General features: G+C 33.6%; 1 protein-coding gene across 1 annotated transcript in view; it reads right to left on the bottom strand.

Moving 5' to 3' along the window:
* The window catches only part of FHOD3 (formin homology 2 domain containing 3), a 630,786-nt gene that overhangs the window by 295,776 nt on the left and 307,756 nt on the right, over positions 1-27,254 (bottom strand). Inside the window, 3 exon segments of the mRNA XM_074279229.1 lie at positions 17,115-17,220; positions 26,164-26,202; positions 26,204-26,232. Of these exon segments, the coding sequence (XP_074135330.1) occupies positions 17,115-17,220; positions 26,164-26,202; positions 26,204-26,232 (174 nt within the window).

Raw genomic sequence — 27,254 nt, 5'->3', positions numbered from 1 at the left:
TTTCCAAATTAGTTACTTTGTATAAAAAGACTCTAATAAAGGAAAAAAATGGAAGATAAAAGTGAAAAATAGCATGCTCAGACTGTTTTCAATATCTTGGAACAAACACTATTGCTGAGAATAGCTTAGTGATTCACAGTTCTTCATCGAAAAGTATTATTGTTATTGTGAACAATGTTCTCCTGATCTTGTTCACTTCTCTTTGTAGCAGTTCATGTAAGTCTTTCCAAGATTTTTCTGAAATGATTCTGCTTGTCATTTCTTATAATATAACAGTATTCAATTACAATCATATACCACAGCTTGTTTAACCACCAATGGCATCCTTTTATTTCCAGAAAAAGTTTGTTTGTTTGTTTTAACAAAGATGTGCCTATACAAGCTGCATATCCACTTTGTGCTACCAAAGTCCAGTTTCATTTCCATATACACAAAAAAGAAAAATTAAGGGAAATTATACTTGGCTATAATACATTGTGTCAATAGAACAAAAATGACCAGCTATTCTCTTAGCATTTTCCACATATATTATAGTTTGAATCTGGCTATATCAGAGATGTTTGTCAGTGAATTTCCTCTGTTTTTAAGTACCCAGTTTGTCTGCCTAATATTTCATACTGACTCCACCCCACACCTGCAGTACTCTATGTCATCAAGGAATTCACTTTGATCTGTTAGATCCATGCTTGTTAGGGCAAAATAATGAAAAGGACTATTATTTAAATGCAACATACAAAGCCAAAGACAGCATGAAAAGTACTTCATCCTGAAGTGTTTCTTCTTGTCTCAAATCTGTCTGATCTGCCTGTATCATTATGGTCAAAGCAGCCTCATAGACTCAGCATCCTGTTTCATCCTGGTTCACTTGTTTTGGTGCAGTGGACAGAGCACCAGACCTGGATTTAGGAATACTTGAATTCAAATTTGACTTCTGATTTTTATCAGCTGTGTGACCCTGGACAAATCACTTAACCTATTTTGCCTCAGTTTCACCATCTATAAAGTGGGGATAATAATAGCACCTACTGCCCTTGATTGTTGTGGGGATCAAAAGAGATAAAATTGTAAAAACACTTAACACCATGCATGGTCTATACTAAACATTACACAAATATTAGCTATTATTGTTGTTGTTGTTACAAAAGGTCTGAATTTTTGGCCATACCCAATTCTGCCAATTAATTTTGCAAAGCAGAGGAACAAACTGATATGAGCACTCAGCACAGTACCTGTTACATAGTAAATGCTTAATAAATATTGATGTTTTGATCTAGAACATTCCATTTTCCCTGAAACTCTAAATTCTTTTTTGCTAGTAAAATCTTACCTATTCAGAACTCATATGGGACTTGATTTTGCCCCTCTGTGATGTAATGAAATGTCATAAAATAATTGCATTTATGCCTTATTTCTTTTCTAGACTCAGTTTCTACTGGTTTCCATTTACTGATATGAAATCTAGAGGAAAGTCCTCAATATGTTGGGTGGCCCCCTTGTGGAGGATTTGCTGCAGCACATGGACAAGAGTCAGGAAAGGAGGCACGAATTAATTCTGAACTGTAAGCTGGGAGTGAACATACACATAGATAAAATTACAGTACTGAAGCCCATAAGCTACACGAGAGTAAGGACTGAGGATTATCTATATTTTGTACGCCTCTCAGCAACGTGCTACTCTTCACCCAATAAGCACTTGATTACTTAATGAAAAAATGAATGATTCAAACATAGAATCAAACTCTTAAAAATTAGCATTAATAATTTTTAATTTGAAATCTACATTTTTAGAATCAAACTATTAACAGAAACTTCTGACACATTTATTAAATTGAATCTCTACAAATTCTGCAAAGAGAATTTTAGTTTCCATTTTCCCATGTCTATCTGGGCTTAAAATTTTTATCACTCCAATAAAGTTGATGAGTATAAACATCTAACATTGTTCATGTCCTTAGCACATAACTTTGCTTCCTGCCCTATACTTTTCTCTCTCAGATTCTGGGTGTGTTCCTTCTGGAAAGGGATAGGATTGATCTCTTTCAGATTACCGATAGACTCCTCCTACAGTTAGACTTTGGAAGTCTTTAAAGGAGGCAATTGAAAAGTATTCTGTATGGATAGAGGACACGAATATGGTACAAACTAAGATCAAGAATAGTATAAACTGTTGTCCAGAAGTTGGAAGCCATATCTGAAATTCTAACTATCAAATGGATCTTGATTCTCAACCATCCCTTATATTATGGCTTCTAGACCCTTTCCCATCCTGTTCATTTTCTTCTGAACATGTTTTGGCAGAAAATGACTCAGTTGTTTACCAATCACTGCATCCTTCTTTTTTGCCATTTAAAGAGACAGCATGGTCTAAGGGATAGGAAACTGACTTCTACACCAGAAATATATGAATTCAAGTTTTACCTTGAACATATACTGGCTCTGAGAAAGTTATCAACCTACATCAACTTTCCTCACAAAATATTTTAAAATCCAGTCTTTCACAGTTTAACAGATTTTTAAGCTAATGTCCTGACACACCAACAAAGAAAGAAAACATTTTAAAATATACTTTTGTCGTAATAACAATGGCAAAATAATTATAATGCCTTATATTTGTATTTTTGTTTTCAATCGTTTTCAGTAATGTCTGACTCTTTGTGACCCCATTTGGAGTTTTTTTTTTTTTTTGACAAAGATACTAGAGATTTCCCATTTCCTTCTCCAGATCATTTTAAAGATGAAAAACTGAGGCAAACAGAGTTAAGTGGCTTGCTAAGACACTCAGTGTCTGAGATCAGATTTGAACTCAAAAAGATGAGTCTTCTTGATTCAAAGGCTCAGAAATCTATCCATTGTGTCACCTAACTGCCCTTTTATTTGTATAACCCTTTATAATTTTAAAAATATTTTCCTACAGAGTATCTCATTTTATTTTTACCTGTGATCTAGGCAGAGAAGGGATTAGTATTCTTATTTCACTCACAAAAAAAACTAAAATTTAGTGAAATTAAGTGATGTATCATTAAGTCAAATACCTAATGAAAAGAAAAACAGAATTCAAAACCAAAACTTCTAGAATTAAGTCCTACCTTTCAAGAAGAGCATGCTACCTCCTTTTCTTCCTTCTATTGTCAGCTACCACTATACCAATAGAATGAAATAGAATAAAGATTTTTAACCTAAGTTTTGTAAACTTTTAATATTTGGATAACTGTATTTTGATAAAAGTGATTTATTTTATAATCCTAATACATTTAATGTATTTAAAAACATTATGATGAAAAAGGGTCCATAGGTTTTACTACATTGTCAATGAAGTTCAGGACACAAAAGGGTTCAAATCCCTTTGTGACCACCCAGCTTTCCAGCCAAATTCTTTAAGCTATAAATTGAAGAATAGGTAGTGATCGGCCTTGATAAAAGTAAATAATTATAATGATTATTAAGGATTTTAATTGCTCTTTCTTTTTATCATTTAGCAAGAAGTTAGTACATTGTAGGCATTTCAAATGACTATTGACTTTTGGTGTAATTTCAGCAGATGACAATAATTGCAATATAGGTTTTAATAAAAAAATGACTTTCCCACAAGCCTTTAAGATGTGCACCAGGATATAATGCCATACAAATAAAACTCCATTATGAAGTTACAAATCTCTGCCAACATCCACATTTTCATGTGAAGAAATTTCCCCAAGGCAGACATAGGAGGAGACAGATATTTTAAATCAGCAAACAAGACAATTTTTTTTGAAAAATCTATCACCATAGCATGGGAGGGAGGAGACAACAGATGATTATTAAGACTTTAGAAGGTCACAGAAAAGATTTCTTTGATCCTCTACCCCTATACTTCTGGTTAATTTCGACAAATGTCTTTCAGTAGCCTCATTGCTAAGAAAAGCAAACTGACAGTTAAGAGAAAGCAGTACATGTTACTCACTAATTAGTGCTAGATAGGCAACATGTACAAGCTGGTATAGTAGTGAGCTTTGCAGAACAGGGCTAAATATAAGTCAGACTAGAGATAAGACAGGAAAATTCCTATACAGTATCCAATAGTCTTGTAAATAAAAGGAAAACAATAATCACTCCAAATAAGTAACAGAGACACTTATCTTATAAAAGTTCCTTACAAGTGCCCAACATAAATAGCTTGGGCCCATTTCTAATTTACTTCAAAAACAAGAATTTTTCTTTCTTCCCTCAGTACCTTCCTCCCCACCAAAACCTTTTCTTCCATACTAGTTTTGCTTCTTAGAGATTCCCCTTTTCCCTCTGTCTGCTTCCTTTCCTTCCCATTCACATCATTCTTTCCCCCTTTTTCTTCTATTGCTACAGCCAATGCCCAAAACTAGTGGCATGCTTTCAAATGCCCTCGCCTGATAAACTCTCAACTTTGCTTGCTTTGGCCTTCAAGACTCAATTATTCTTCATTAACTTCCTCACTTTCAAGGTAATTCTATATTTTTAGATTGCCTTTGGCCATAGTAAATTCCTGATTCCCCCAGGCTCTGCATCAATTTGATTATTCTTAGCTCTTTCTTTTTGGAAATCCTCATTCCCTTCAACGATCAATTTAAAAGCCATATCCACCAGGAGATTTCTCCGCATTAACCCCCTCATGTATTCCATATTCATTTCAAATACAGTTTGTATTTCCTTCTAATATAATGTAAGCTATTTGAAAGCAGGAATTAATTTTTTTAATCTCTGTATTTCCAGTACCTATAAGAATGTCTAGAAAATACCAAGCCCTTATTTAATGCTTGTAGAATTGAATAGAATATCAGTTCTTTCACTTGCATTGAACTGGTTCCCTAACCAAAAGACCCAATCCCACTATAACCTACATGCCAATATGATTCATAGCATTCTTTAAATCTTTCTCTAGAATGTGTTTGCTACTTAAATACTGCATGCTTTGATATTTTGTTATTATTATTAAGAAAATAATCTGCAAACATCTGACTTGTACATAGTTGAAGAAATGTTGTCTCCCCCATTAGCCCTTGTGTTTCTTGAGAGTAAGATTGTTTTGGGTCTTTTTTCCACATGCATTAGCATTTTCTCATAGTTCTTGCCTTCTAATTTTTTTTTCATTTTAAACATATTTCCAAATTAATCATATTGTGAAAAAAATTAGAACAAAAGAGAAATAGCAGGAGAAAGAAAAAGCAAACAAAGAAAGGTAAAGAAAGGCTTTGATCCATATTATCTCTATAATTTATTCTCAGGATATGAATGGCATTTTACATTCCAAGTCTACTGGAACTGTCTTGAATTACTGTATTGCTGAGAAGAGCTATGTCTATCAAAGTTGATCATCACATAATCTTGCTGTTGTACAATGTTATCCTGGTTCTGCTCACTTCACTCAGCATCAGTTCATGTATGTCTTACAAGGCTTTTCTGAAATCAGCCTGCTCATCATTCTCATAGAACAATAGTATTCCATAACATTCATGTACCACAACTTATTCAGCCATTTCCCAACTGATGGGCATCCACTCAATTTCCAATTCCTTGCCACTACAAAAAGGAGACATTGCTTCAATAAAACTTTAACAACACTTCATTCACTTAGTATCATTTCATATAAGTGTTTCCAGACTTTTCTGAAATCAGTGTGCTTATCATTTCTTATACAACAACAACATCTCATTACATTCATAAATATTTTAGAAATGGGGCCTTTGTCAGAAATATTGGCTGTAAAAATTGTTTCCCAGCTTTTTCCTTCCCTTCTAATCTTTTGCCATTCATCTTAGCAATAAAATATCTTTGAAAACAGGGAAACTTTGTCAATAAATGTAGAGGTAATCTTGAATATTTAGTGTAAGCTAATAGCATTTAAGAAAATCTTCTTTTTGGCTTCCACTTTGAAAATCAAGGTCATTTATTATTCAATGATGGTATTTTATCTGTAAAGATAAAAGGATTCAATAATAACAACAACAATAATCACTAACACATAAACAGATTAGGCACTGTGCTAAACACTGTACAAATTTTATCTCATCTGAGTTTCTTCATAACTTGGAAGATAGATAATATTATTATTGCCATGTTACAGTTGGGAAAACTGAGGCAAAAAAAAGGTTAAATGACCTATCTAGGGTTATAGCTAATTAGTGACTGGAACTGCATTTGAACTCAGATCTTCCTGATCCCTGGCTCAGAACTCTATCCATTGCACCATATAGCTTTTTTCAATCAAACAAGCATTCATTAAACAGATACTCTATATCAGACACTGTGTAAGAACTACTCCAGACTCTTAATTATGCCCCAAAATATGTGGTATGGGCTTGTTATGAAATACTAGCCTTCTGTTGTGCAACCAGCATCCTAAAACCATATTCAGAGATGCTTATCATTCCCATAAAAATTTGGTATTTAAAATCAGCATGTTCTTTATAGTTTGTGAAGTTTCCAAAATGAACTTGGAAACTTTATACCAGTTAGGATGCTAACTTGTCTCCAAAGGGCTAGAGATATCTGGGGAAGCAGTTTCCAAAGCCTGTATGAATGTCACCAACAGTTACATCTATTTATAAAACATCAAGTTAGCAAGCCAATGCCTGTTCTCCAGACACCCTCTTTAGAGCAAATGTCCGTGTTTGCACGGTGTCAAGCTCAGTTTGTGGCTGTGTCATGAAGAATGCCATCTGGTTCATACCTATCAATCATCAGAACAGTTAGAATCCAAGAGAAGGTGAGATGAATGTTTGTCAGCATAGAACAGTGAGTTTGGATTTCCTCAAGAGAAGCAGGTACATTAACTTGCTTATCCCAGAATTAGAATTTTTCTATCCAACAGTTTCCTTTGCATGGTAGAGCCATTAGAGAGTAAGCTGAAAGGGAGTTGCTTGTTGTTTTTTTTTTTATTCTTTAGAAGGAAGCCTTAATTTACACAGAAAATCAGTGCTTTGCTCTATAAATTGGGGGTGATGATGTTTAACCTGTCTCAAAGTCTTGGGGAGGAAAACACTTTGTAAACTGTGAAGTGCATTAGAAATGTGAATTACAGCACCTTAGCCATTCACCTCAAAAAATTTGACAGAAAGATATCACTTATGTCATAGAGGACTAAGAGATCAATTTCACTGAATGACATAGTAGGGACTGTACAGTTCAGAGATAAGAAGAGATGTTCAGAGAAAAAAAACCAAATAGAAGGTCTGAGGATAAAGAGATTATTCTTAGAGAGAGAGAGAGATGAAGAGAAGGAACATTTCAGGCTCTATCTACAAAGGCATAGAAATGACAGATTGAATGCCGAGTTAGTTAGCAAATAGGTGATTTTGGCTAGAATGTAGAGTTTATGAGGGGAAGTGATGGGAATGTCTGAAAATATCAGTTGAATCCATAATATGGGGAAGCTTTATATTCTAAATGGATGAATATATACATACATGCATGCACATTCTACATCAAGGAATACATGTGTGTATATACATATTCTATATTGTGGAATAAAATGTATGTGCATGTGTCTGTGTGTATGTATGTATATACACATTTTACCTAAGGATCAATAAAAAGCCAGTGAAGATTTTTGAGCAGGGGAGTAGTTTAGTAAGATTTGTGCCTTATGAATATTATTTTGGCAGCTTTGTGGGGATGAAGAGAAGTAATATTTAGGAGGCTATAACAATAGTGCAGATGAGAGGTGATGTGTACCTGAATTTGCACAATGATTATGTATAGGAAGAAAGGGAAGCATATATGAGTTGTATTGCAAAGGGAGATGTTACAAACAAGGTAGCAGGAAGAACCTCTATTTTTAGATCCTTATTCTGTATTGCTGCTGCTTAAAAGAGTCAGAATGATATTGTGCAGATCAAGCTCCATCTAATTGCATTACATTCATAAGGACACAATCACATTTGTGAAAATACTACCCCTGAAACACAATGAAGTCATTAATTTTATAAAAGTTTATCAAGTTATCTGCTCTGTACAAGCCATTATGAGCTATTATGTCCTAGAACTATGTTGGTCTTCATAATTTGTTAGCTGTGCTACTTTTCCTCAATTTTGTGTCTATTATTCACTTTCTGCTATGAATTCAAACATGCTGTTTGTTGGCTTAGATAATTTAATTTACTCAGAATATTTTTATAAGTAGCCTGAGAATGAATCAATTGCCTGTATTTTTTTAAAAATATTTCATTCAATAAAATCTGGGCCTCAGTTTCCTCATCAGTAAAATAAAAAAACTGGACAGATAACTTCTAAGTTCCCTTTCAGGTCCAAAGATATGCTATGAAAACTTTAATATCATTATTTATCCATTTCTCCTAAAATATGAAAATGGGCAGTTAAGTGGGATTTCTGCCTCATTCCTAAACCACAAAATATAATAAAATAAAGAACAATTTTTTAAAGTTTGGTGATCTTGGTGAACACCAAGTGAGCTATACACACACACACACACACACACACACACACACACACACACACACACACAAGCGTGTGCGCCCGCACCAAGAATCCAGGTTGGGCTGAATTTGCTTGAATAAAAATTTTCATTGTCATACATTTAACTTAAGCAAACAAAAGCTGACATTGAAATGGTGTAAGATCTAGAGTGTGCCAATATAACAATATGTAATAAAAGGGAAGGAGTTATATTGAAGTCATGCATATACAAACAACCCTTTTCCTCCCTCCCTCAATGAATTATGATTAAAGATGGGTTTTGGGGACCACAACTTGGAACGTGTATATTGAGTTTTTGTCTTGGCAACTTCAAAGGAGTTCTATATTTTGGCCTCTTATATAACCAGAGACTTCTGACTGGTCCCCATGCAACATTACCGTCCACTCAGTGAGCAGGGGACCAATGAACAGCAAGAACTGATTACTCACTAGACTTTACAGGAGAAATTTATGTTCTCTTTAAGCATCTTTCTCCCTTAACCAAGCAGCCAATTGTTAATATTTCATCAGTTGTAGACAGTATTTTCCTGAAGCCATAGCTTTGCAATATCCTGGAGGAAGGAAACATTGCAATATTCCTGGAGGAAAAATCCAATGTGCAACTCAATCCTTCTCATTGCACTTCCTCCTTTGGGGCAGACATAAGATGGACAAACTCTTTTGGCTTTTCTCTTCTAGGTATCTCCAAAAGCCAAGGTCAAAAAACAAAACAAAACACTTAACTATGTCTTCATAGCAATGATCTATGGGAAAGGAACCCAGGTTAAATGCATGGTCTATGAAGATACAGAATCATAAATTTACAGCTGAAGGAAACTTAGAGTCTATCTAAAATAACCTTCTCTTACAACATAGCATTTCTACTTCTTTTGTTGTTGTTTGCTTGAATTTTATTTTCTTTCTCATTTTTCCCTTTTTGATCTGATTCTTCTTGTGCAGCAAGATAATTGTATAAATATGTATGTCTATATTGGATTTACATATATTTTTCCATGTTTAACATATTTTGGGATTATCTGCCATCTAGGAGAGGGAGTGGGAGGAAACTGGAACACAAAGTTTTGCAAGGGTCAATGGTGAAAAATTATCCTTGCATATGTTTTCCCAAAAAATCTAGCTTTATTATGTATAGCCTATAATTATTGTTGTTTTCAATCTAATTCTGTGATGATTGTGTAACAATATTTTCTTTCAAAGAGATCTCATTTGAAATATAAATCTATACTTAAATCAATAGAATATTTTGGTAACTTTTAAAAATTATTTTTATCTTTTGTTTTCAATGCCACCTCAATTCTAAATATCTCCATAGTCATCCCATCATCATAAGGCCAAATTTTATAAAACAGAAGGAAAGAGAAGAGTCAGGAAAGTCTAATTTGAAAAATTTGAACAAACCTTGAAATAATAACATTTGAATATAGTGACTAATACCTCCTCTCTGGTTAATATCATTACAGTCTCATAATACTTGGCTGCTTAAAAGATGCAGGAGAGGATATAAGACTGGCTCCATTTCCCTATTGTACCAGTTAAGAATAGTCATAATTAGTGGTTGAACAAAATTTCATCATGTTAACAATTATATTAAACTATATTATATATATACATAATAAATTATATTACAACAAATTATATTTGCAACCTTTGACTCCAAGAGAATATTGCCATAGAAAAGTCAGTCACTAAAAATGGCAGAGAGTTCACCAGTTTGGTAGCAAATTTCTGAGCCTGACTTCTGGAGATTTCTGAGAAAGAAAACAGAAGAGATCATCCATCTTGTATGTACCACACAGGAAGAAATATGACAGAAAGGCATGAGCTGATTTCTAGTTGCCTGTTCCCCTGCTCCCCCACTCTAGGATGCTGTACCTACAGGACAGTGATGGGATTGTTATCAACCCCTTATTTTTCCTTGGGGGTTAGGAGAAGAAGATATAAGAGAATATATATAGAAGGCACCAATCCCTTTAAAATATGCCCGGAGGGCAATGCTGGCTATTCAGTGATCAAGCCTCTGAATGGATTTTGGAGCAACAGAATCCACAAACATTTGGAATGTAGTCATTTTCTAGCTTAAAAAAATCTTGGAAGAACTTCAGGAAAGGTCTGTCTAAATGGGGCAAGGGGAAACATGGCTCAGGGTAAGCAGTGCTGGGGAATCTAACAGGAGGCTCTTAGCCAAAATATAGCAACATTGGCTACTCTGTTTTCGTTTAGAGGGCCAGTAGATCATCAGCCATCTGTGAGTCTCCAATACAACCAAAGAAGGAAAATTATGAGCCCCCAAACCCAACCATAACAGATAGGGCTAGGCCAGGCCAACCTAGTGCAGTGGGAAAGCTGGCAGCAGAGCTGGCCCCAGCACAATGAAAGTCTGTGAGAAGTCCCTGATCCCCTAAAAGAAAAAAAAAAAAAAGCTTGACTCAATTTTCCCTTTGCCCAAGTAGCAGAATTCATTTTTTTAAAAAAAGCAAAAAAGCAAAAAGAGTCCTGACCATTCAAAGCTATTATGGCAACAGGGAAGTCAGAAGAGGACAGCAATGGCAAAGTGCCTACATGTGAACGCTCAAAGGAAGATATGAATTGATCTCAAGCTTAAAAGGCTGTCTTGGAAGAGCTCTAAAAGAATATTAAAAGAAAAAGAGAGAAGAAAAATCAGGAAAAGAAATGAGAGTTAATTATGAAATTTTATAGCTTATAAAAGGAAACATAGAAATTGACTGAAGAAAATAACTCCAATTGGTGAAATGGAAAAAAGAAAACAACTCCTTAAAAAAATAGAATTGGTGAAATGGAAAAAGTCTTGACTGAGCAAAACAACTCCTTTAAAAGAAAATTGGCCAAATAGAAAAGGAGGCAAAAAAGGTAAATGAAGAAAACAACTCACTAAAAATTAGAATTGGACAAATGGAAGTGAATGACTAATTGAGACATCAAATAATCAGTCAAATCAAATATAAAAATAATGAAAAATAAAAGAAAATATAATTAGAAACAGGACTAATTTAAGTGACAAGGGCTGCGGGGGAAAAAAACTTCTTCCTTTTCTTAAAATTCAAGCCACTCTACACAATCTACTACCCTGTGTAAGTACAAGGGATGCAAAGTGTCATGAATGACCACTTGTCAATATGCTATAATAGAGATTCCTTTTGGCATTGGCTTAATTTAGATGCCTATTTGACACTTACATTTAATCTGCAGTGTTAACATTATCCTATCACTTTATTAAGTCTAAACAACCAGAAAACAACACATCAAGTCCCGATTTGTAGTATTTAGCTATTTCAGTGGTATAATCTCACGAAAAATTTAACAATCAGCTCCCAAACAGGTACTAGCTTGTAAAAACTGGATAAAGCACACCCACAACTCAAATTTCAATTGCCATATCCTACTATGACATCAGCTGTGCTTTTTTCTTTTTTTAATTGAATTTCCAACTGTAAAGTCATTTATAATTTGGATAAATTCCTTCAGGTATTTTCCATCCTTCTGTATTGCATAAACAATAGGAAGGTGCTAAGCTAATTAGCATGGAGCATGAAAACTAGAATATACCTTTCCTCCTTGAAATGCTCTTGCTGTTCACAATTTAGAACTGCTGACTCCCTTCCAGACTCCACTCAGGAATCATCTCTCACCAAAAAGAAGAAATAAGATGCAATATATCTTTTTATATGAATACATACGTGAGTCATTTGCAATATAAAATGGTAGAATTTCCAAATAGAAGGGGATATTAAAAATAACCTCATTTAACTCCCTTATTTTAGCATGAGGAAAATGACTTAAATTAGAATGATTTGTCAAAGAGCTTGGATAGGAATCACAATTTAGCTAATGATTAATTGGATGACTTTAGGAAAGTTGTTTAAGTTGACTGGGTCTCAGTTTCCTCATCAGCAAAATGAAGGACTTGAATAACTTCTGAGGGGTTCTTTCTAGCTCCAAATCTAGGATCATATCATTCTAAAACTTTTTCTAAGGTTGAAAGAATGTTTAGTGGCAATATCTGAAGTAAATCCCAACTTTTCCAATTCCTAGTCCAATATTCCTTCTACTACACTAAGCAGAGAACAGGGAGAAAACAGAAGAATAAATAAAACACATCCTTTAAAAAAAAATTCAATTGATTTCAATTCACCATAAATTATTTAATATATATCATATTTTAGAAACTAGTAGGTATGATAAAATATAAACATATAATGCAAATTAGAATTATTGATGTTTAGTCACATCTGTCTTTTCATGAAGGTGACCATGAACCCATGGGGTTTCCTTGGAAAGTATATTGGAACGGTTTGTCATTTCCTTCAAAGAGACATTAAATGAGTTGCCCAGAGTCACACAGCTAATAAGTATTTGAGGCCAAATTTGGACTTCAGGCTCAGCTAAGCCATCAAGCTGCCCTACAAATTAGAATATTAGTTTTCTAAAAAGATCTAAGTGCTCTGAGAATAAATAAGGCTATTTTGTAATATGTTTGTATCCACCAAGGAAGTGAGCTTCATCATATAGTGAGAGCCAAAAAGTAACTGTTAACAGAGAATGTTATAAGATTTAGAGAGAAGCATTCAGTATGTTAGATTGTCTTTTTTTGTGGAGGGCTGATAGGAAGAGATACACAAAGATTTCAGAGTAACTATGAATGGGTTGAGATATACATAACTAGAAGATACCTACTTTAATGAGATTCTAGATCTACTGGGAGATAGCTATGTATATACAAAAAACAAGTGTGTAATATATAAAAGGGAATTAAGTACTTTCTATGTAAGGGCAGCTAGGTAATACTATAGTGCACAGAGTATTGGGTCTGGAATCAGTAAAAGTCATCCTCTTGAGTTCAAACACTGACCTCCAACACTGAGTAGCTGTATGATCCTGGACAAGTCATTTAACCCTATTTGCCTCTGTTTCATCATTTGTGAAATGAATTAGGGAAGGAAAGAGCAAACCACTCCAATATCTATGTCAAGAAACTCCAAGTGAGGTGAAGAAGAGTCAGACATAACTGAAAAATGACTCAGTCACAACCACAAACTTACTACGTGCTGAACAATGTGCAAGGAGTTAGGGATATAAAGACAAACCTGACAAAGTCTACCTATATTCTAGTAAAAGACAACTCCACATGTGGGAAAGGAATGGTTGGAAAGGACAACTTGGGTTTGGAATGTCCTGGAGATTGTAAGCAGAGTAATAGATCACTTGATTTATTTAGCCTTTTCTAGTGGTAAATAGTATTAATTTATTGTTCTGAAAGAAAAATTTATCAAGAATAAGGCTGTCTCTGGTAGCATATAGGCCAGCAGTTCTTAATTCATATCTGGATGGCATGTGAAGCATGGTATGAGACTGGCTAGATATAGGAGGCAAGGAAAATTTGCATTTTCTTGAATATGTACTATATGTAAACTTCAATATATCAATATGTGAATTCCATTAAATATTATTCTCTTCTTTTCTAAGCAATTTCAAATGTTTTACTTCAGTTATCAAAGCCATGAGATAATAAAAGACCAAATTAGATTTATATTAAGTACATGGCTATCATGAAAGCTTTATAGAGTATCTACTGCAGTCATCCAAAAATAATAAGACATATAAACATTATTTTTACTTGTTGTGCATTCAATGTTCTTCTTAAAAGCCTACTCACGTTTGGAGAAATTTGGTTATACTATAATTCAAAACCTATCTTTATCTACAACCTTAAACTGAAAGCCCACAGAGATTCCTGGAATGAGAAAAGAGCTGACATAGAATTGAAGTTATAGCTTTAAAATATTCAGGATAGGGGAAGGGGAAAAGAGGGAAGATAAATTCAAAGTATTTTAAAAACAGATGTGGGAAAATAATAAAGATTCTACAAATGTTATTTCCTTATCGAACTGTGTGTTCATGTACACTCCTTCATAACCCACAATTGGACATAAATTCTGATTGTAATTTTAAGAATTAGCTTAATATTAAACTTTTAAAAAATCAATCCCACCAAAAGTTGCCTGGTGGCTGGCTAATTGGTGGAACAATTCAAGGTAGCCATATGTTTTCCACAATTACAAATATAATTTTCTATCAATATACTGAGCTTCCAGTTTTAATATAGAGAAACAGACATAAAACTCTATTTAGAAGTAACAAGGATAAATCAGGCATTACAAAATAGAAATACAAAGAAATATTTAATTTCCCTATTTAAAAACCCCCAAACATAAGTGATCTTTTAAATTCCTCAGAATCTACTTCCCTTAAACATTCGTAAAAAGGCCAAAGTAAAAATATTATCAAGAAATAAATTACCCCCCTAATTTTGAACAATTATTTAGACACAAGTGAATTAATTTCAGCACCTACACCAGTCTATTCGATAACCTAACTATACCTTGATGAGGTATGCTCATATTTAACTGTCAAGATGATATATTGGGAGGTTTCCTATTTCCAGGCACAATAATGTAATGATTAGACCTAATATAGAAATGTTGAATTACCAATATCTTTAGAAAGAGGAGTTCACACTAGTGATTGTATATGTAATATGAATCAAATGCATCCTCAGTAATGACAGCTCCTACTTAATAATCTGCAACTGATTGCTTGAACTTTGGGGTATTATTATATCTGTCCCATTCAATGCTCTTTATCTTAGAAGAGGCAATATGGTATAGTAGATAAAGAGATGACCTCAAAGCCAACATAACTTGAGGTCAAGCCTACCTTTGACATATTGTGGCTGTGTGACACTGGGCAAATAACTTCACTTTCAATTAACAGTTTTGGTGCTATTGGCAACTCTCCAAGAATAAATGATAAGGAAGATGCCATCCTGAATTGGAAGTTTTCCCACCATGGGAGTTTGGTTATACCAGTAAAATCACTATTCCACTGTTAACTTATTTATTTGGACTAAGCATTGGACTGCTAAGATCATTCAGAATTTTGATTGTGTCATAGTGTTTAGTAATCCTACCCATATTTACATTATCTGTTTTCATCCAATTTGACAAAATGTTGACTAGCATAATTTTATCTATAGACAAGAGTACCCCAAGTCCACATTCTTCTCCCTGGTTCAACTTACTTGAAACTCATCTAAGAGAAGAAAAATTAAATCAATGATTATGAAAGACAATTATTTTATCAAACCATTAATAAGTGTTGTTTAAATGCTTACTATGTTTCAGCCACTGTGATAATCACTGGTGACAAAAAGGAAAAAAAAAAAAGCAGGATCTCTTTTGCTTTCTTTGGTTACCAAGAAAAAATACTCATAATCAATTTATTGATTTCTAGTGAGACTAGTTAATAAATTTATAACCCATAAACTCTGTCTCTTGGTTTTTTATCTTTTCTTGTAATAAATAATTAATTTATAAATTAATAAATAATGAATAATAAATTATGACAGAAGACAGGAAAAGGAAGAAGAAGAAAGAGAAGAAAGAAGAAGAAGGAAGAAGAAGGAAGAAAGAGAAGGAGGAGTATAGGAGAGACAGATTGCTAGGCTTTTTGGAATTTCTATTCTAAGATAGGACAAAGCAGAACAGTAATCAGGGATAGGTTTCAAAACATATGCATGACATTTAATGTGTTTATCCAAAGCAAAGAAAATACTAACGTTTACTTTTTAAAAACTTTTCTATTTTTCCTTTGTGTTTTTCTTTTCTTTAACAGAGGTTTCTGTGCAAAGCAGTGTAAAGCAGGGAGAAAAGGAAAAAGTAGTTCAGAGAGTTGGGTAAAGAGGATAATGACAATGCAGAGAAGATAATAACAGCTGTGGCAAGAGGACGTGCCAGGAGTTATGGGAGGACAATTCAGTTCTGACTGCCTTATAATTCTAGTCAACTTGATCTTTAATCACACATTACCCAGACTTATTCTTTACCCAAGACCCAGCAATGTGAAGAGTTGATATTTTCCTTATAGGAACATGTCAGACCTTGCGTTGCCAAGGCTTTGCCATGGAGGCAGAGGTACCATACACATCACTGGCGAAAATTACCTCGACTTTGGGATTCTTGGTGACTGTCAGGAAGACAAAATCGTCCTCCACTGGGCACAATATACCAAGAACTGATTTAGATTTCCTTTATCCTGGACACCCCAAGTAATGAAGAGTGAACTTCACTGAAAAACACTCTTTTAACATTGTAGATGTTCATCTAACAGGAACTATTGTTATTATTCTCTTGAATACTCAAAGCTTCTTTCTCAAGTTTCATTCCTTATTTAGGGAACTCATAGAATTATTTTTGATATTACTAAATAGGAATAATTGTTTACCACAAAGATTTTTCTTTTGCTCCATGAGAACCTTAATATGGGAATTCTCCAAATAGTATGATAGCATGACAGAATGAATAGAGGGCTTGCCTCAGAATCAAGAAGTCCTGGGTTAAAGTTCTTCATTTGATGCATCCTGGCTGTGTGACCCTAGGCAAATCATAACTTCCAAAGCAATTTTTCACAACTAAATGTTGGAAAGCAGTTTCCTATCTGCATGGATATGAGGAATTTTCTAGTCAGAAGCCCATTATGCCAGTAAAAATGGACCTTAGACAAATCCAGATCAGAAAAAAGTCAGATAATTAATTCTTAAATAACATAAATGACAACATTCTTCAAGAGTTATGAAAGTGATCCCAATTACTTACCTCTAAGGATGTAGTTTTGATAATTCTGGTCTGCCTCAGCTCCCACTTTTATCAAGCAAGTCAGACCTTCAGCCACAACAAATTCATGCACCAAATCCTTGTCATCCTGATAGGGAAGGAGGAAGAACTGATGTCATATATGGTTCCTCTTTAGATTACATGTTAAATCAAACAAACCATTGAACTGAAATTTTCACCATTATTTTTGTTCTATTTAAATTAATTTAATTACATATTCCCAGAAGAATTGAAAAAATATATTTTCAAATTGACATTTGTCTTGAAGAGAGAAAGATAGCACAGGTTCTCTGTTAGTTTTCCCTTTCAGTAACAACTGCAGTTCAGTTCTCCTCATCTCCAGAGTTGCAGGCGATATGAATTCTAATCTCAGCTGGCACTAATTAGGTAAATGATGCTGGCAACGGTCAACTTCTCTAGACCAAGGCTTCTTAAAATTTTTCCATAGGTGACTCCTCTTCATCAAAGAAATTTTTACATGACCTTGAGTGTATAGTTATAGAAAACAGATATACAAATCAACATTTACTGATCATAAATTATAATTTCATGCTCCACCACATTCAGTTATAAGACCCCATATAGGGTCATGAATCACAATTTTAAGAAGCTGGGTTTTACTATGCCCAAAGGGCTATCATACTATATCATATCCTTTGATCCAGCAGTGTTTCTACTGTGTCTGCATCCCAAAGAAATCATAAAAAAGAGAAAAGGACCCACATGTGCAAAAATGTTTGTGTTTATAGTGTCAAGGAACTGGAAACTGAGTGGCTGTCCATCAGTTGGGGAATGGCTGAATAAATTATGGTATGATAATGTTATGGAATATCATTTTTCTATAAGAAACGATCAACAAGATGGTTTCACAAAGGCCTGGACAGACTTACATGAACTGACGCTAAGTGAAGTGAGTAGAACCAGGAGAAAATTGTAAATAACAATGACAAAATTATGTGATGATCAACTCTAATGGATGTGGTTCTTTTCAACAATGAGGTGATTCAGACCAGTTCCAATAGACTTGTGATGGAGAAAGCCATCTGCATCCAGAAAGAGGACTATGGGGATTGAATGTGAATCACAGCATAGTATTTTCACCTTTTTTCTTGTTTGTGTGCTTTTTTCTCATTTTTTTTCTTTTTTAATCTGATTTTTCTTGTGCAAGATGATAAATATGGAAATATGCTTATAATTGCACATGTTTTGGCTATATTGGATTGATTGCTGTCCAGGGAGAGGGGAGTTATTGGAAGGGAGGGAAAAAAATTTGGAACAGTTTTGCAAGGGTGAATGCTGGAAGCCATTTTTGCATGTATTTTGAAAATTAAGAAAAAATCATCTTAAAAAAAAGAAGCTGGGTTCTAGTCCTTAAGTTTTTCATTTGTAATATGAGATCAGTATAAATCACACCCAAGATCTCTTTTAGCTCTAAAAATTCTTTGATTATTAAATAATGCTTGTTAAGAGGTACTGCAGAGATGATTTGTGCCTCACTCACAAAGGCGATCTCTAACCCTTGCATTTCCTTGCAGATCCAAAATTCTAAGTCCTCTTCACTGTCATTCTATCCTATAAATAAATAAACCAATCAAATCCTAAACCAAAAAGTGCCTAAAGTCCTCAGTAACCTACAAAACGCACATACACATGCACTTGCACATACACACACAAACATACACACACGACCACTACTCCTATCAATACAAAAATTTGCTTAAGGTAGAAAACTTTCTTTTTTTACTGGCTTCAAAGTATTTCCTCTAATTTGTCAATTCACTACAGAAAACCTGGTATGAGATTGGTCCTCTCTGCAGATTTTGCACATTGTACATGACAGTGATCATAAATGGTTAGTAATGTATTTACTATAATGAATTTTGTTCTAACACTTAATTTAGAGACCTCATTAGGTTCATTGAAATTGTCTTTAGTTGTAAAACTCTAATTCATTGACAATATATATGACTGCACCTTTGTTATTTTTATTTTTCAAACCAATTTCATCTGAACATTCAGGTATTAATTTTATAATAAATCTGTTCTCACAGTAGAAATTTCATTGGTGGAATGATAACTATCTGGAAATACTGTTTTTAATGGCTTTTCTGATTATAATATTCATAAATATTTGTTGAACCCTGACCCAGGTGCCAGAGCATATCTGAAGAAGAAAAAGACATAATCTTGGCCTTTAAGTGGTTTACTATTTAACTGGGGGGGAGACAAACATAAAAGGGTAAAAACTAAGGCAACAATATAACATTTCAACTTTTCAACAGAAACGATGTCACAAAGAACTCCATAATTAATTGCTCAATAAATAAAACTATGAGGGCTACAGGAATTTCCTGGTAGTGAGATTGAGTTAACTTCTATAATCTTAAATATTAGCTTTTCAACTCAGTCCCTCACTTCATCTTTGTTTTTTAGTCATTTCAGTTGTGCCCTACTCTTTGTGACTTCATTTGGAGTTTTCTTGACAAAGGTAGTAGAATGGTTTGCCATTTCTTTCTCCATTTCATTTTACAGATGAGGAAATTCAGGCAAACAAGGTCAAATGACTTGTCCAGGATCATACAGCTACTAAGCATTTGAAATAATATTTGAACTCAAGTTCCCCTCATTCCAGTCCTGGCACTCTATCCATTGTACCACTTTGATCCTTGTGATATCATTGGACCTCTTCCAGAAAAAGGACAAACAGCCAATCCATCAGCCAGCTGCCCCACCTTTTATCTACTCTTCCCTTAAACCAGGTAAACAACTTCCATCTGCTTTGTGGATCGAAAGTTCTCTTCCCTGCTTCTTCATTCTTTGCCTATTACAAAGAACTAGTTGCCTCTATGATACTACATACATATAACTTGGAGAATACTTTTTGGAAATAGTCCCAGGTTAGGAAATGGAAGATATGTATGGAAATACTCTTATGTAGTTGCATATGTGTCTATCACTGACCAGGAACTATAGATAGGAAACAGAATATAGCAATAGTTGGTCATTTATTCCATTTTTATAGCTCTCCAAAAAAAAGACCTCTCTCCACAATCTATTTCAATATTTATTCTCCAAAATATATGGAGAAATGATAAGCCTGATCACTTTAAAAAGTTGAAGGAGAGAGACAAAGAGAGCAAAGTTGGCATTTTTCCCACTTCCCAGACTCAGATATTTATTTTCTATTATGGTATCCACAATCAATAATTCTGCTACTTAGTTATATTTACTGATTGCCTCCATTTCATTTAAACAAGAGATTAAACAATTTATTGAAGATGCTTTAAAGTGCATTCATACATTCATGCCTTGGGTGTAAGTATGAAGGTTTTATTGCAGGTTTGTTCCAATCCTGAGATTCTGTGGTATGATGGCCCTAAGATGAATAAAGAAGACAGCTCAATAAAAATTTAAAAATTCAAAGTTCTGACAATGGAATAATTAATTAATAATCCCAAAGAAGAATGAAAAGGAGAGGAATTTGTTAAGAACAATGTGGTGTTGAAAGGAGATGCTTGATGCAGATTTTCTGTCATATACAGAAATACAAAAACATACAGAAATTGGATGGAGAGACACATAATCAAGGTCTATGTATTTTTTAAAGAATGACATAAATTTCTAAGAATATTATCAGGAAAGCTAAAAGCAAAAATTATCTTAACCTTCTAAATAATGCTATAAGGACACAAGAACAATAATAAGGACTAGACTTTATCCAATATTTAGGGTGGATTTAATAGTCTTAATAGACAACTGAAAAAAGAAAAAAATAATACAATTTTAATTTTGCTTCCATAGTTTCTATCAAATAAAATTATCTTTAGCCTGAGAAGAGTAGTTCATACATAAGTAAGAGGGAATTGGAGCCTCAAATAGGTAAAGAGATAATAAAAGATCATTTAGCAGCTCTGAATGAGGTCATGTGTTGGCCCAGAAAAATTTTATACTGATCTAGGGTAAGAACTTATGAGATCATATAGATGAATTGTGGGAAATGTTTCCAGTAAAAATAAAAAGAGGCAAATTTTGCCCCAGTTTTCACAAGTAGTTTGTAATCTCAACATGCATATAAGGGTATGAGGGGGATAAGGAACACAGAGGGGAGAGAGAGAATAATGTCAGATACAAGAGAGCTGACACCATATTCTGCTACCTAGTTTGACTATATCTGTAAGTATCATTATCAATTCTGAGAATCACATTTTAAAAAAACATTTTTATTTAAAATTTTGTTTCTATCCCTTCCTCCTTCCTCTCTCATTTCCCTAAGACAGTAAGCAATCAGAAACAGGTTATACATGTGCAATTATGTGAAAAATTTTCACACTGTCATTTTGTACATGATGACTCAAATAAAAAAAAATGAAAGATATAAAGTGGAAAATAGCATGCTTTAGCCTGTATTCAATCAATATCAGGAGGTAGAGAGTACACTTCATCATTAATCCTTTGGAATTGTCTTGGATCATTATATTGCTGAGAATAACAAAATTATTCATACTTCTTCAACAAACAATATTTCTATTACTATATATAATGTTCTACTAGTTATGTTCATTATGCTTAAGTTCATGAAAGTCTTTCCAGTTTTTTTCTGAAATTACCTTTCTTGTCATTTCTTATAGCACAATAACATAGCCATCACGAGAAAAAGCCCACTTCCTTCATTTTATACATAGTTCAGATGAGGGCATTAAATTGACTTGGAGACAAAGAGGTTCTCCTGTTCTCCTAAACACAAAGGTGATCTAATGGATCACCTCACTGTGTTCTGTCCTCCCTTGGAGCCTCAGATTTAGGGAATCCTCCTCTTCCTTTTCAACAAATTAAGATCCTTTGTTTTGTGTATCCAAGGCCTTTCTAACTTTTAGAGCAAATATTAGCTAATCTGATGGCCATGTTAAATGGAGAGGGTCCACCATCCCTTCTGTAGAAATTTATACACGGTTGAACAATGGGCTTCTAGAAACTATGCTTTAAAAAAGAATATGTATAAAGATGTTGCTATGGCTACTATAGTAGATGTTTCTGGATAGCTATTTATTCTGAGAGAATATAAAGTTAGGTTTGTTTGTCTGATTATGTGACTTATAGCCAGCTATAAGAAAAAGAATTTCAGTGTCAGATAATAAAGAGTGCTCAGTTTGGAGTCAGATGATTTAGTTTCTTTTTTCCTGAACTTTAAAACTTTATTTTTTCCCAATTACATGTAAAAACAATTTAATCTTCTTTTTTTCTTTTTTCTTTTTTTTACAAATCTGAGTTCCAAATTCTCTCCTGTCCTCTCTCCCTTCCACCCTCAAGTCAGAAGGCAAGCAATTTGATAAAAGTTATACATTTATAGCAGAAGATTTAGTTTCAAATATGTGTTTTACCATTTACCATCTGTGTCATCATGAAAATGACACTACTTCTGGGGGAGCAAGGCAGGATGTCAGTTTTTTTCTAGGACATCTGGATTACAAGTGATGCCCACTTATAATCCCAACTATCAAGGAGACTCATGATGGAAAAAGTTCTTCCACAGGGGAAATCAAACTGCAATAGTCTCTGCAGAAGAGTCACTATACTGTCTATCATCGATATGGTGAATCTCTCACTCCTAAGTGAGGCAAAGAGGCAAAACAGCCCATTTTAAATGAAGTAGGTCAAAGCTCCTTTATTTATCAGAGTGGTCTGTGAGTAGCCTTGAACTTCTTGCCTAGGTAAGGAGAATCAGTATTTTAATGATGACCATGATATTAATGACAAATAAAACATTGGACTAAATAATTTCAGTGTTCTTTTCGACTCTAAATTTACACTTTTAGGATTCTTATTTTATGTTTCTGTACATTTCCTGTATAAAACCACAACTCGGATTTAAATATCTCCAGGATAAGGTTGAGGTATTTGGCCAAAATTATAAGAACAAAGCAAAAATAAAAACCTCAGTGATGTAAATACTAGAACTCCTAATGGGATAATGGAAGGTTGGTGTTAAAGGAATAGTCAGTAACTATGGTTTATCTCCAAAAGGGAAAAATAATTTGAAATGACTGGCCTAATTCCCCTGGCCCTATATGGACCTAAGCCTTTATTTGAAGTCTATAATATTTTTGAAATTATATGGATGAAGGACTAGGGCTAAATTTGGGTAGACACTAACGACGTCACCTCTTGAACCAAGAAACCATAGGGAAAGCTCTAATATGTTATTCAGGTGGGGGGGAAAAGTTATGTGCAGTGCCCTACAAGTAACGAAAGACATATGTGCTTAATTCAGTCATTTGAGATAATCATGGCTTTGGGAGAAAGAGAAAATGGGAAGATATCATGAATTTTTGGAAAATTACTTTACACCCATAAGTAAAAAGGAAATAAAAAATAATTTTCTCTCCATTCATATCCCTTTCCACCACCATATGTTAAAAATGAACATTTTAGATGAGCTCATGTCTAGTCAGAAAGTTTTTCCAAGCATATAACAAATGTTTATTGCCTTAACTAAAATGTCAAATCACACATGGCTTCATTGTACAAAAGCAATGACTGTTGCTCTCATGTAATATCTCCATCTAATCACCAAAATTGGCATTATACACATTTTTTTTACCAATTGTCAGAGAAATATTTGTGAAAAAAAAACAAACCTATACCACATAGGTAAATTCATGTTTTATAGTATATCATTACTGTCAATAAATTATTTTGGTTATAATTTGAAGTGGTTCTGGCTTAGAAATTAGAAAACTTGACCTCAGTAGATCTGTTTTTAACTCAATGAATATCAGTGGTTAATCTGACTTTTATGTATGGATGACAATATCTGCCCATCCTGAACTTTTCAAGGATACTGGAAAGATAAAAAAATTTTATTAAAGTTGTTTAAGATTTCAAAAGAATTATAAAATATTTAAACCAAATTAATAAGTATAGAAATAGCATGCCATATTGTCCTTAGAGTTAGAAAGACCTGAGTTCAAATTATGTCTCTGAATCTCTGAATAAATCATTTAACTCCTTAGTCCCTGGTAAGCTTTCTAAGATTATAAATTGATTCCTCTCATGAAGGATGTTGTGTGGATACCAGTGGAGCATTGAGGGTAATCAGTAGTTATCTCTTATACTTGTTACCTGACCAGATTACTTCTTTTTCAAATCTCCTAAGTCATTAATAATAACTTTTGTGATCCTTTTCCTGCTCAAGTCTTCATTATTAATATGTTGCAGCATACTCATTCCTATAATTGATCGTCTCATCCTCCTTCTGGTGATCTATAATTTTAATTCTTTGGCCTGAGCTATTCCATGGCTCAAATTTTTATGAGATTATTGAAGAATATTGAAGTCCTTTATTTCAGGAAGAAGTCTAGTGTCAATAAAATCACTCTATAATTTTTTCAAAATAATTCAACCTGCTCTCTTTCCTTCAGTTAATTCTAGACCCACTTTATTGTCCATTCACATTCCTGTACCATGTGTTCTGGTGGACTAGTTTTTATGGTTCTATTCAATTGTTATTTTTATCTGGATAATACATATTCTTCATCCAGTTGGTATTTTCTGTGTGAATAGTTAGAATTAAGGTTTGCATTATTGTGAAGCTTCTTGGGTATTCTTTGCAATGATCTGGGGCTTGATTGTATACACATTTTTGTTATTTGTAATTTCATTAGTATAGGGAATTTTTGATAAGGAAACTCTCTCCACCAATGCAGATTTAGAATGATTTTGAAACTTAATAATCTTAGAAAACTTATTGGGTACTAAAGTATGTTATGAGAAGGGTACTATATTAATGGAAATTGCTGGGATAAAACGATGAGTAAGACATCACCCCCTGATCATAGTTAAATTATTAAAACAATTATTGGGATAAAACAAATCACAAAAAGAAAAATTATACCACAAAACATAACAAAAGAAGAGCCATTAGTATGAATGAATGCATGAATGGAAAAGCATTTACTACATGCTTATTATGTACAAAACATTCTGTTAGATATTAAGGATACAAATAGAATGTAAAATAGTCCCTGTTCTCAAGGAGTTCACATTCTAATGGTAAAATAATAAAAAGCTATGGGATTTCAAAGAAGGAAATATATCCAATTAGTTGTGTGTAGAAAAGATTCGTGAATGACATGTTATTTGTGTTGGTTTACAAATAACATTAAAGGATCTGTGATCTTAGCACTCTGGGCACTTCCTCCGACAGTGCATATTGTACCTTATTCACACTTTTTCAGCCTATATGACTTTTAGCCCTTTGCTCTTAAATAATCCCTATTTTAGGGGCCTTCTTTAACTCACGATGCTATATGAATACCAATGAAGCACTGAAGTTAATCAGTAGTTATATCCTATACTTGCTACCTGACCAGAATACTTCTTTTTCAAGTCTATTACAGGATTTTTACAAGCATAAGTAAAAAGCATGAGAAGAGACAAGGAAGAAGGGATGTTTTTGGCTGAAAAATAGAATATATATAGAAAAATAATATGAAATAAGGCTGAAATGTGGGTGCTAACACAATAGATAGGCTTGAATGACAAATTAAAGAATCTGGACTTTTTAGGCAAGATGGAGCCACTGAACATTTTGGAAGAATAGAATATGGTGGTCAAGAGTAAAGGGGCCTGATTAAATAGTGGAAGGGCACAATGTTCTATCAGAATTTTTCATTATCTTTCCAAATTATCTATTGGATATCTTCAGAAAAACTAGATCCCCAAATAAAAAGTGAGGGCACATACTGGAATGAGACTAGGTCTTTCTAGGTGAACTTGACCTTCTGCCAAAATTATTTGCTCTAAGCACAGGAGAACGGGGAAGATTTAACCTTGCTTCTATAACAACAGATGGTAAAAAACTCATTACTGACATTCTGTGTTTTGCATAGCATTTCTTTACTAAATTATAGGCCGCTTTTCCTATTTTTCCCTAGAATGAAGTAAAAATGTTTCTACATTTTTTTCAGGCAATACATTTAACACAATTTAGCATTTTCCAATAGAAAATTAATTAAGTTAAATCTTTTTTTACCTGAAATATCTGCTTCAAGGAGAACAGAGCCCGTCTTAACCTCTCGTCCACTAGAGTTATACAGCTTTTCTGAAATAATACAATATAACAAATAACATCAATTTCACTGTCTAAATGGATAATTAAGGCACACTAATGCTTTGGGTTCATCATGAGAATTTATGTGAAAGGACATATATTTAAACCTTCTAACAACATACAGAAATTCAAATTATTCATAATTGAGGATAGGATAAAGAGATAAAACATTATTTAATCATATCATTCACTCTCAAGCTTTCAACTACCATTAATAGCTCCCAGATAAGTATCACTCTGACCTCTCTCTCTGTCTCTGTCTCTATCTCTCTATCTCTCTGACTCTCTCTCTATCTCTCCCTCACACACACACACACACACACACACACACACACACACACACACACACACACATATATATATATATATATATATATATATATATATATATATATTTCCAAATACTTAAAATAAAAAATGTTCATTTTCCCACTCAAATAAGAATCTCTTCTCAATTTATCCATTATTTTCTTTAGACCACTATTTTCTCAGTCTCTGTTTTGATGATTATTTCCTTCATTCTCTACATTAATCATTTAATCAACAAGGGTATTTCCTAATACTTTGCTAAGTAATCAGGTCCACAAGAGATGTATATGACAAACTTGGTGCCTGCCTTCTAAGGTCTTATGACCTAAAAGGAAAGATAAGACACAATTGCAGAACAATATAAAAATACATAATTAAAAACTACAGAAAATTAAATTAATCAGTTTAGAGAAGAATCTCAATAAAATGTGAAGAGTTAAGTTCATTCTCCAATAAAAACATATATGCACAAAACCTCTCTGAGGAACGACAAAAGAGGAACTTTGCAAAACAGAAACAGTAAATTGATTAGGTCAGTCTATCATGTAAAAAAGAACAGCTAGATGTGCAGTGGATAAAATAACAGGATTGGTGTCAGGAAAAGGCATCTTTCTGAATTCAAATGTGGCCTCAGATATTTGCTAGCTGGACAATTCACTCAACCCAGTTTGCCTCAGTTTACTTATCTGTAAAATGAGCTAGAG

Source organism: Sminthopsis crassicaudata, chromosome 1, assembly GCF_048593235.1.
Source record: "Sminthopsis crassicaudata isolate SCR6 chromosome 1, ASM4859323v1, whole genome shotgun sequence".
Taxonomy (NCBI): domain Eukaryota; kingdom Metazoa; phylum Chordata; class Mammalia; order Dasyuromorphia; family Dasyuridae; genus Sminthopsis; species Sminthopsis crassicaudata.
Note: the sequence above shows the minus strand (reverse complement) of the source record. Positions and strands in the feature narration are given on the sequence as shown.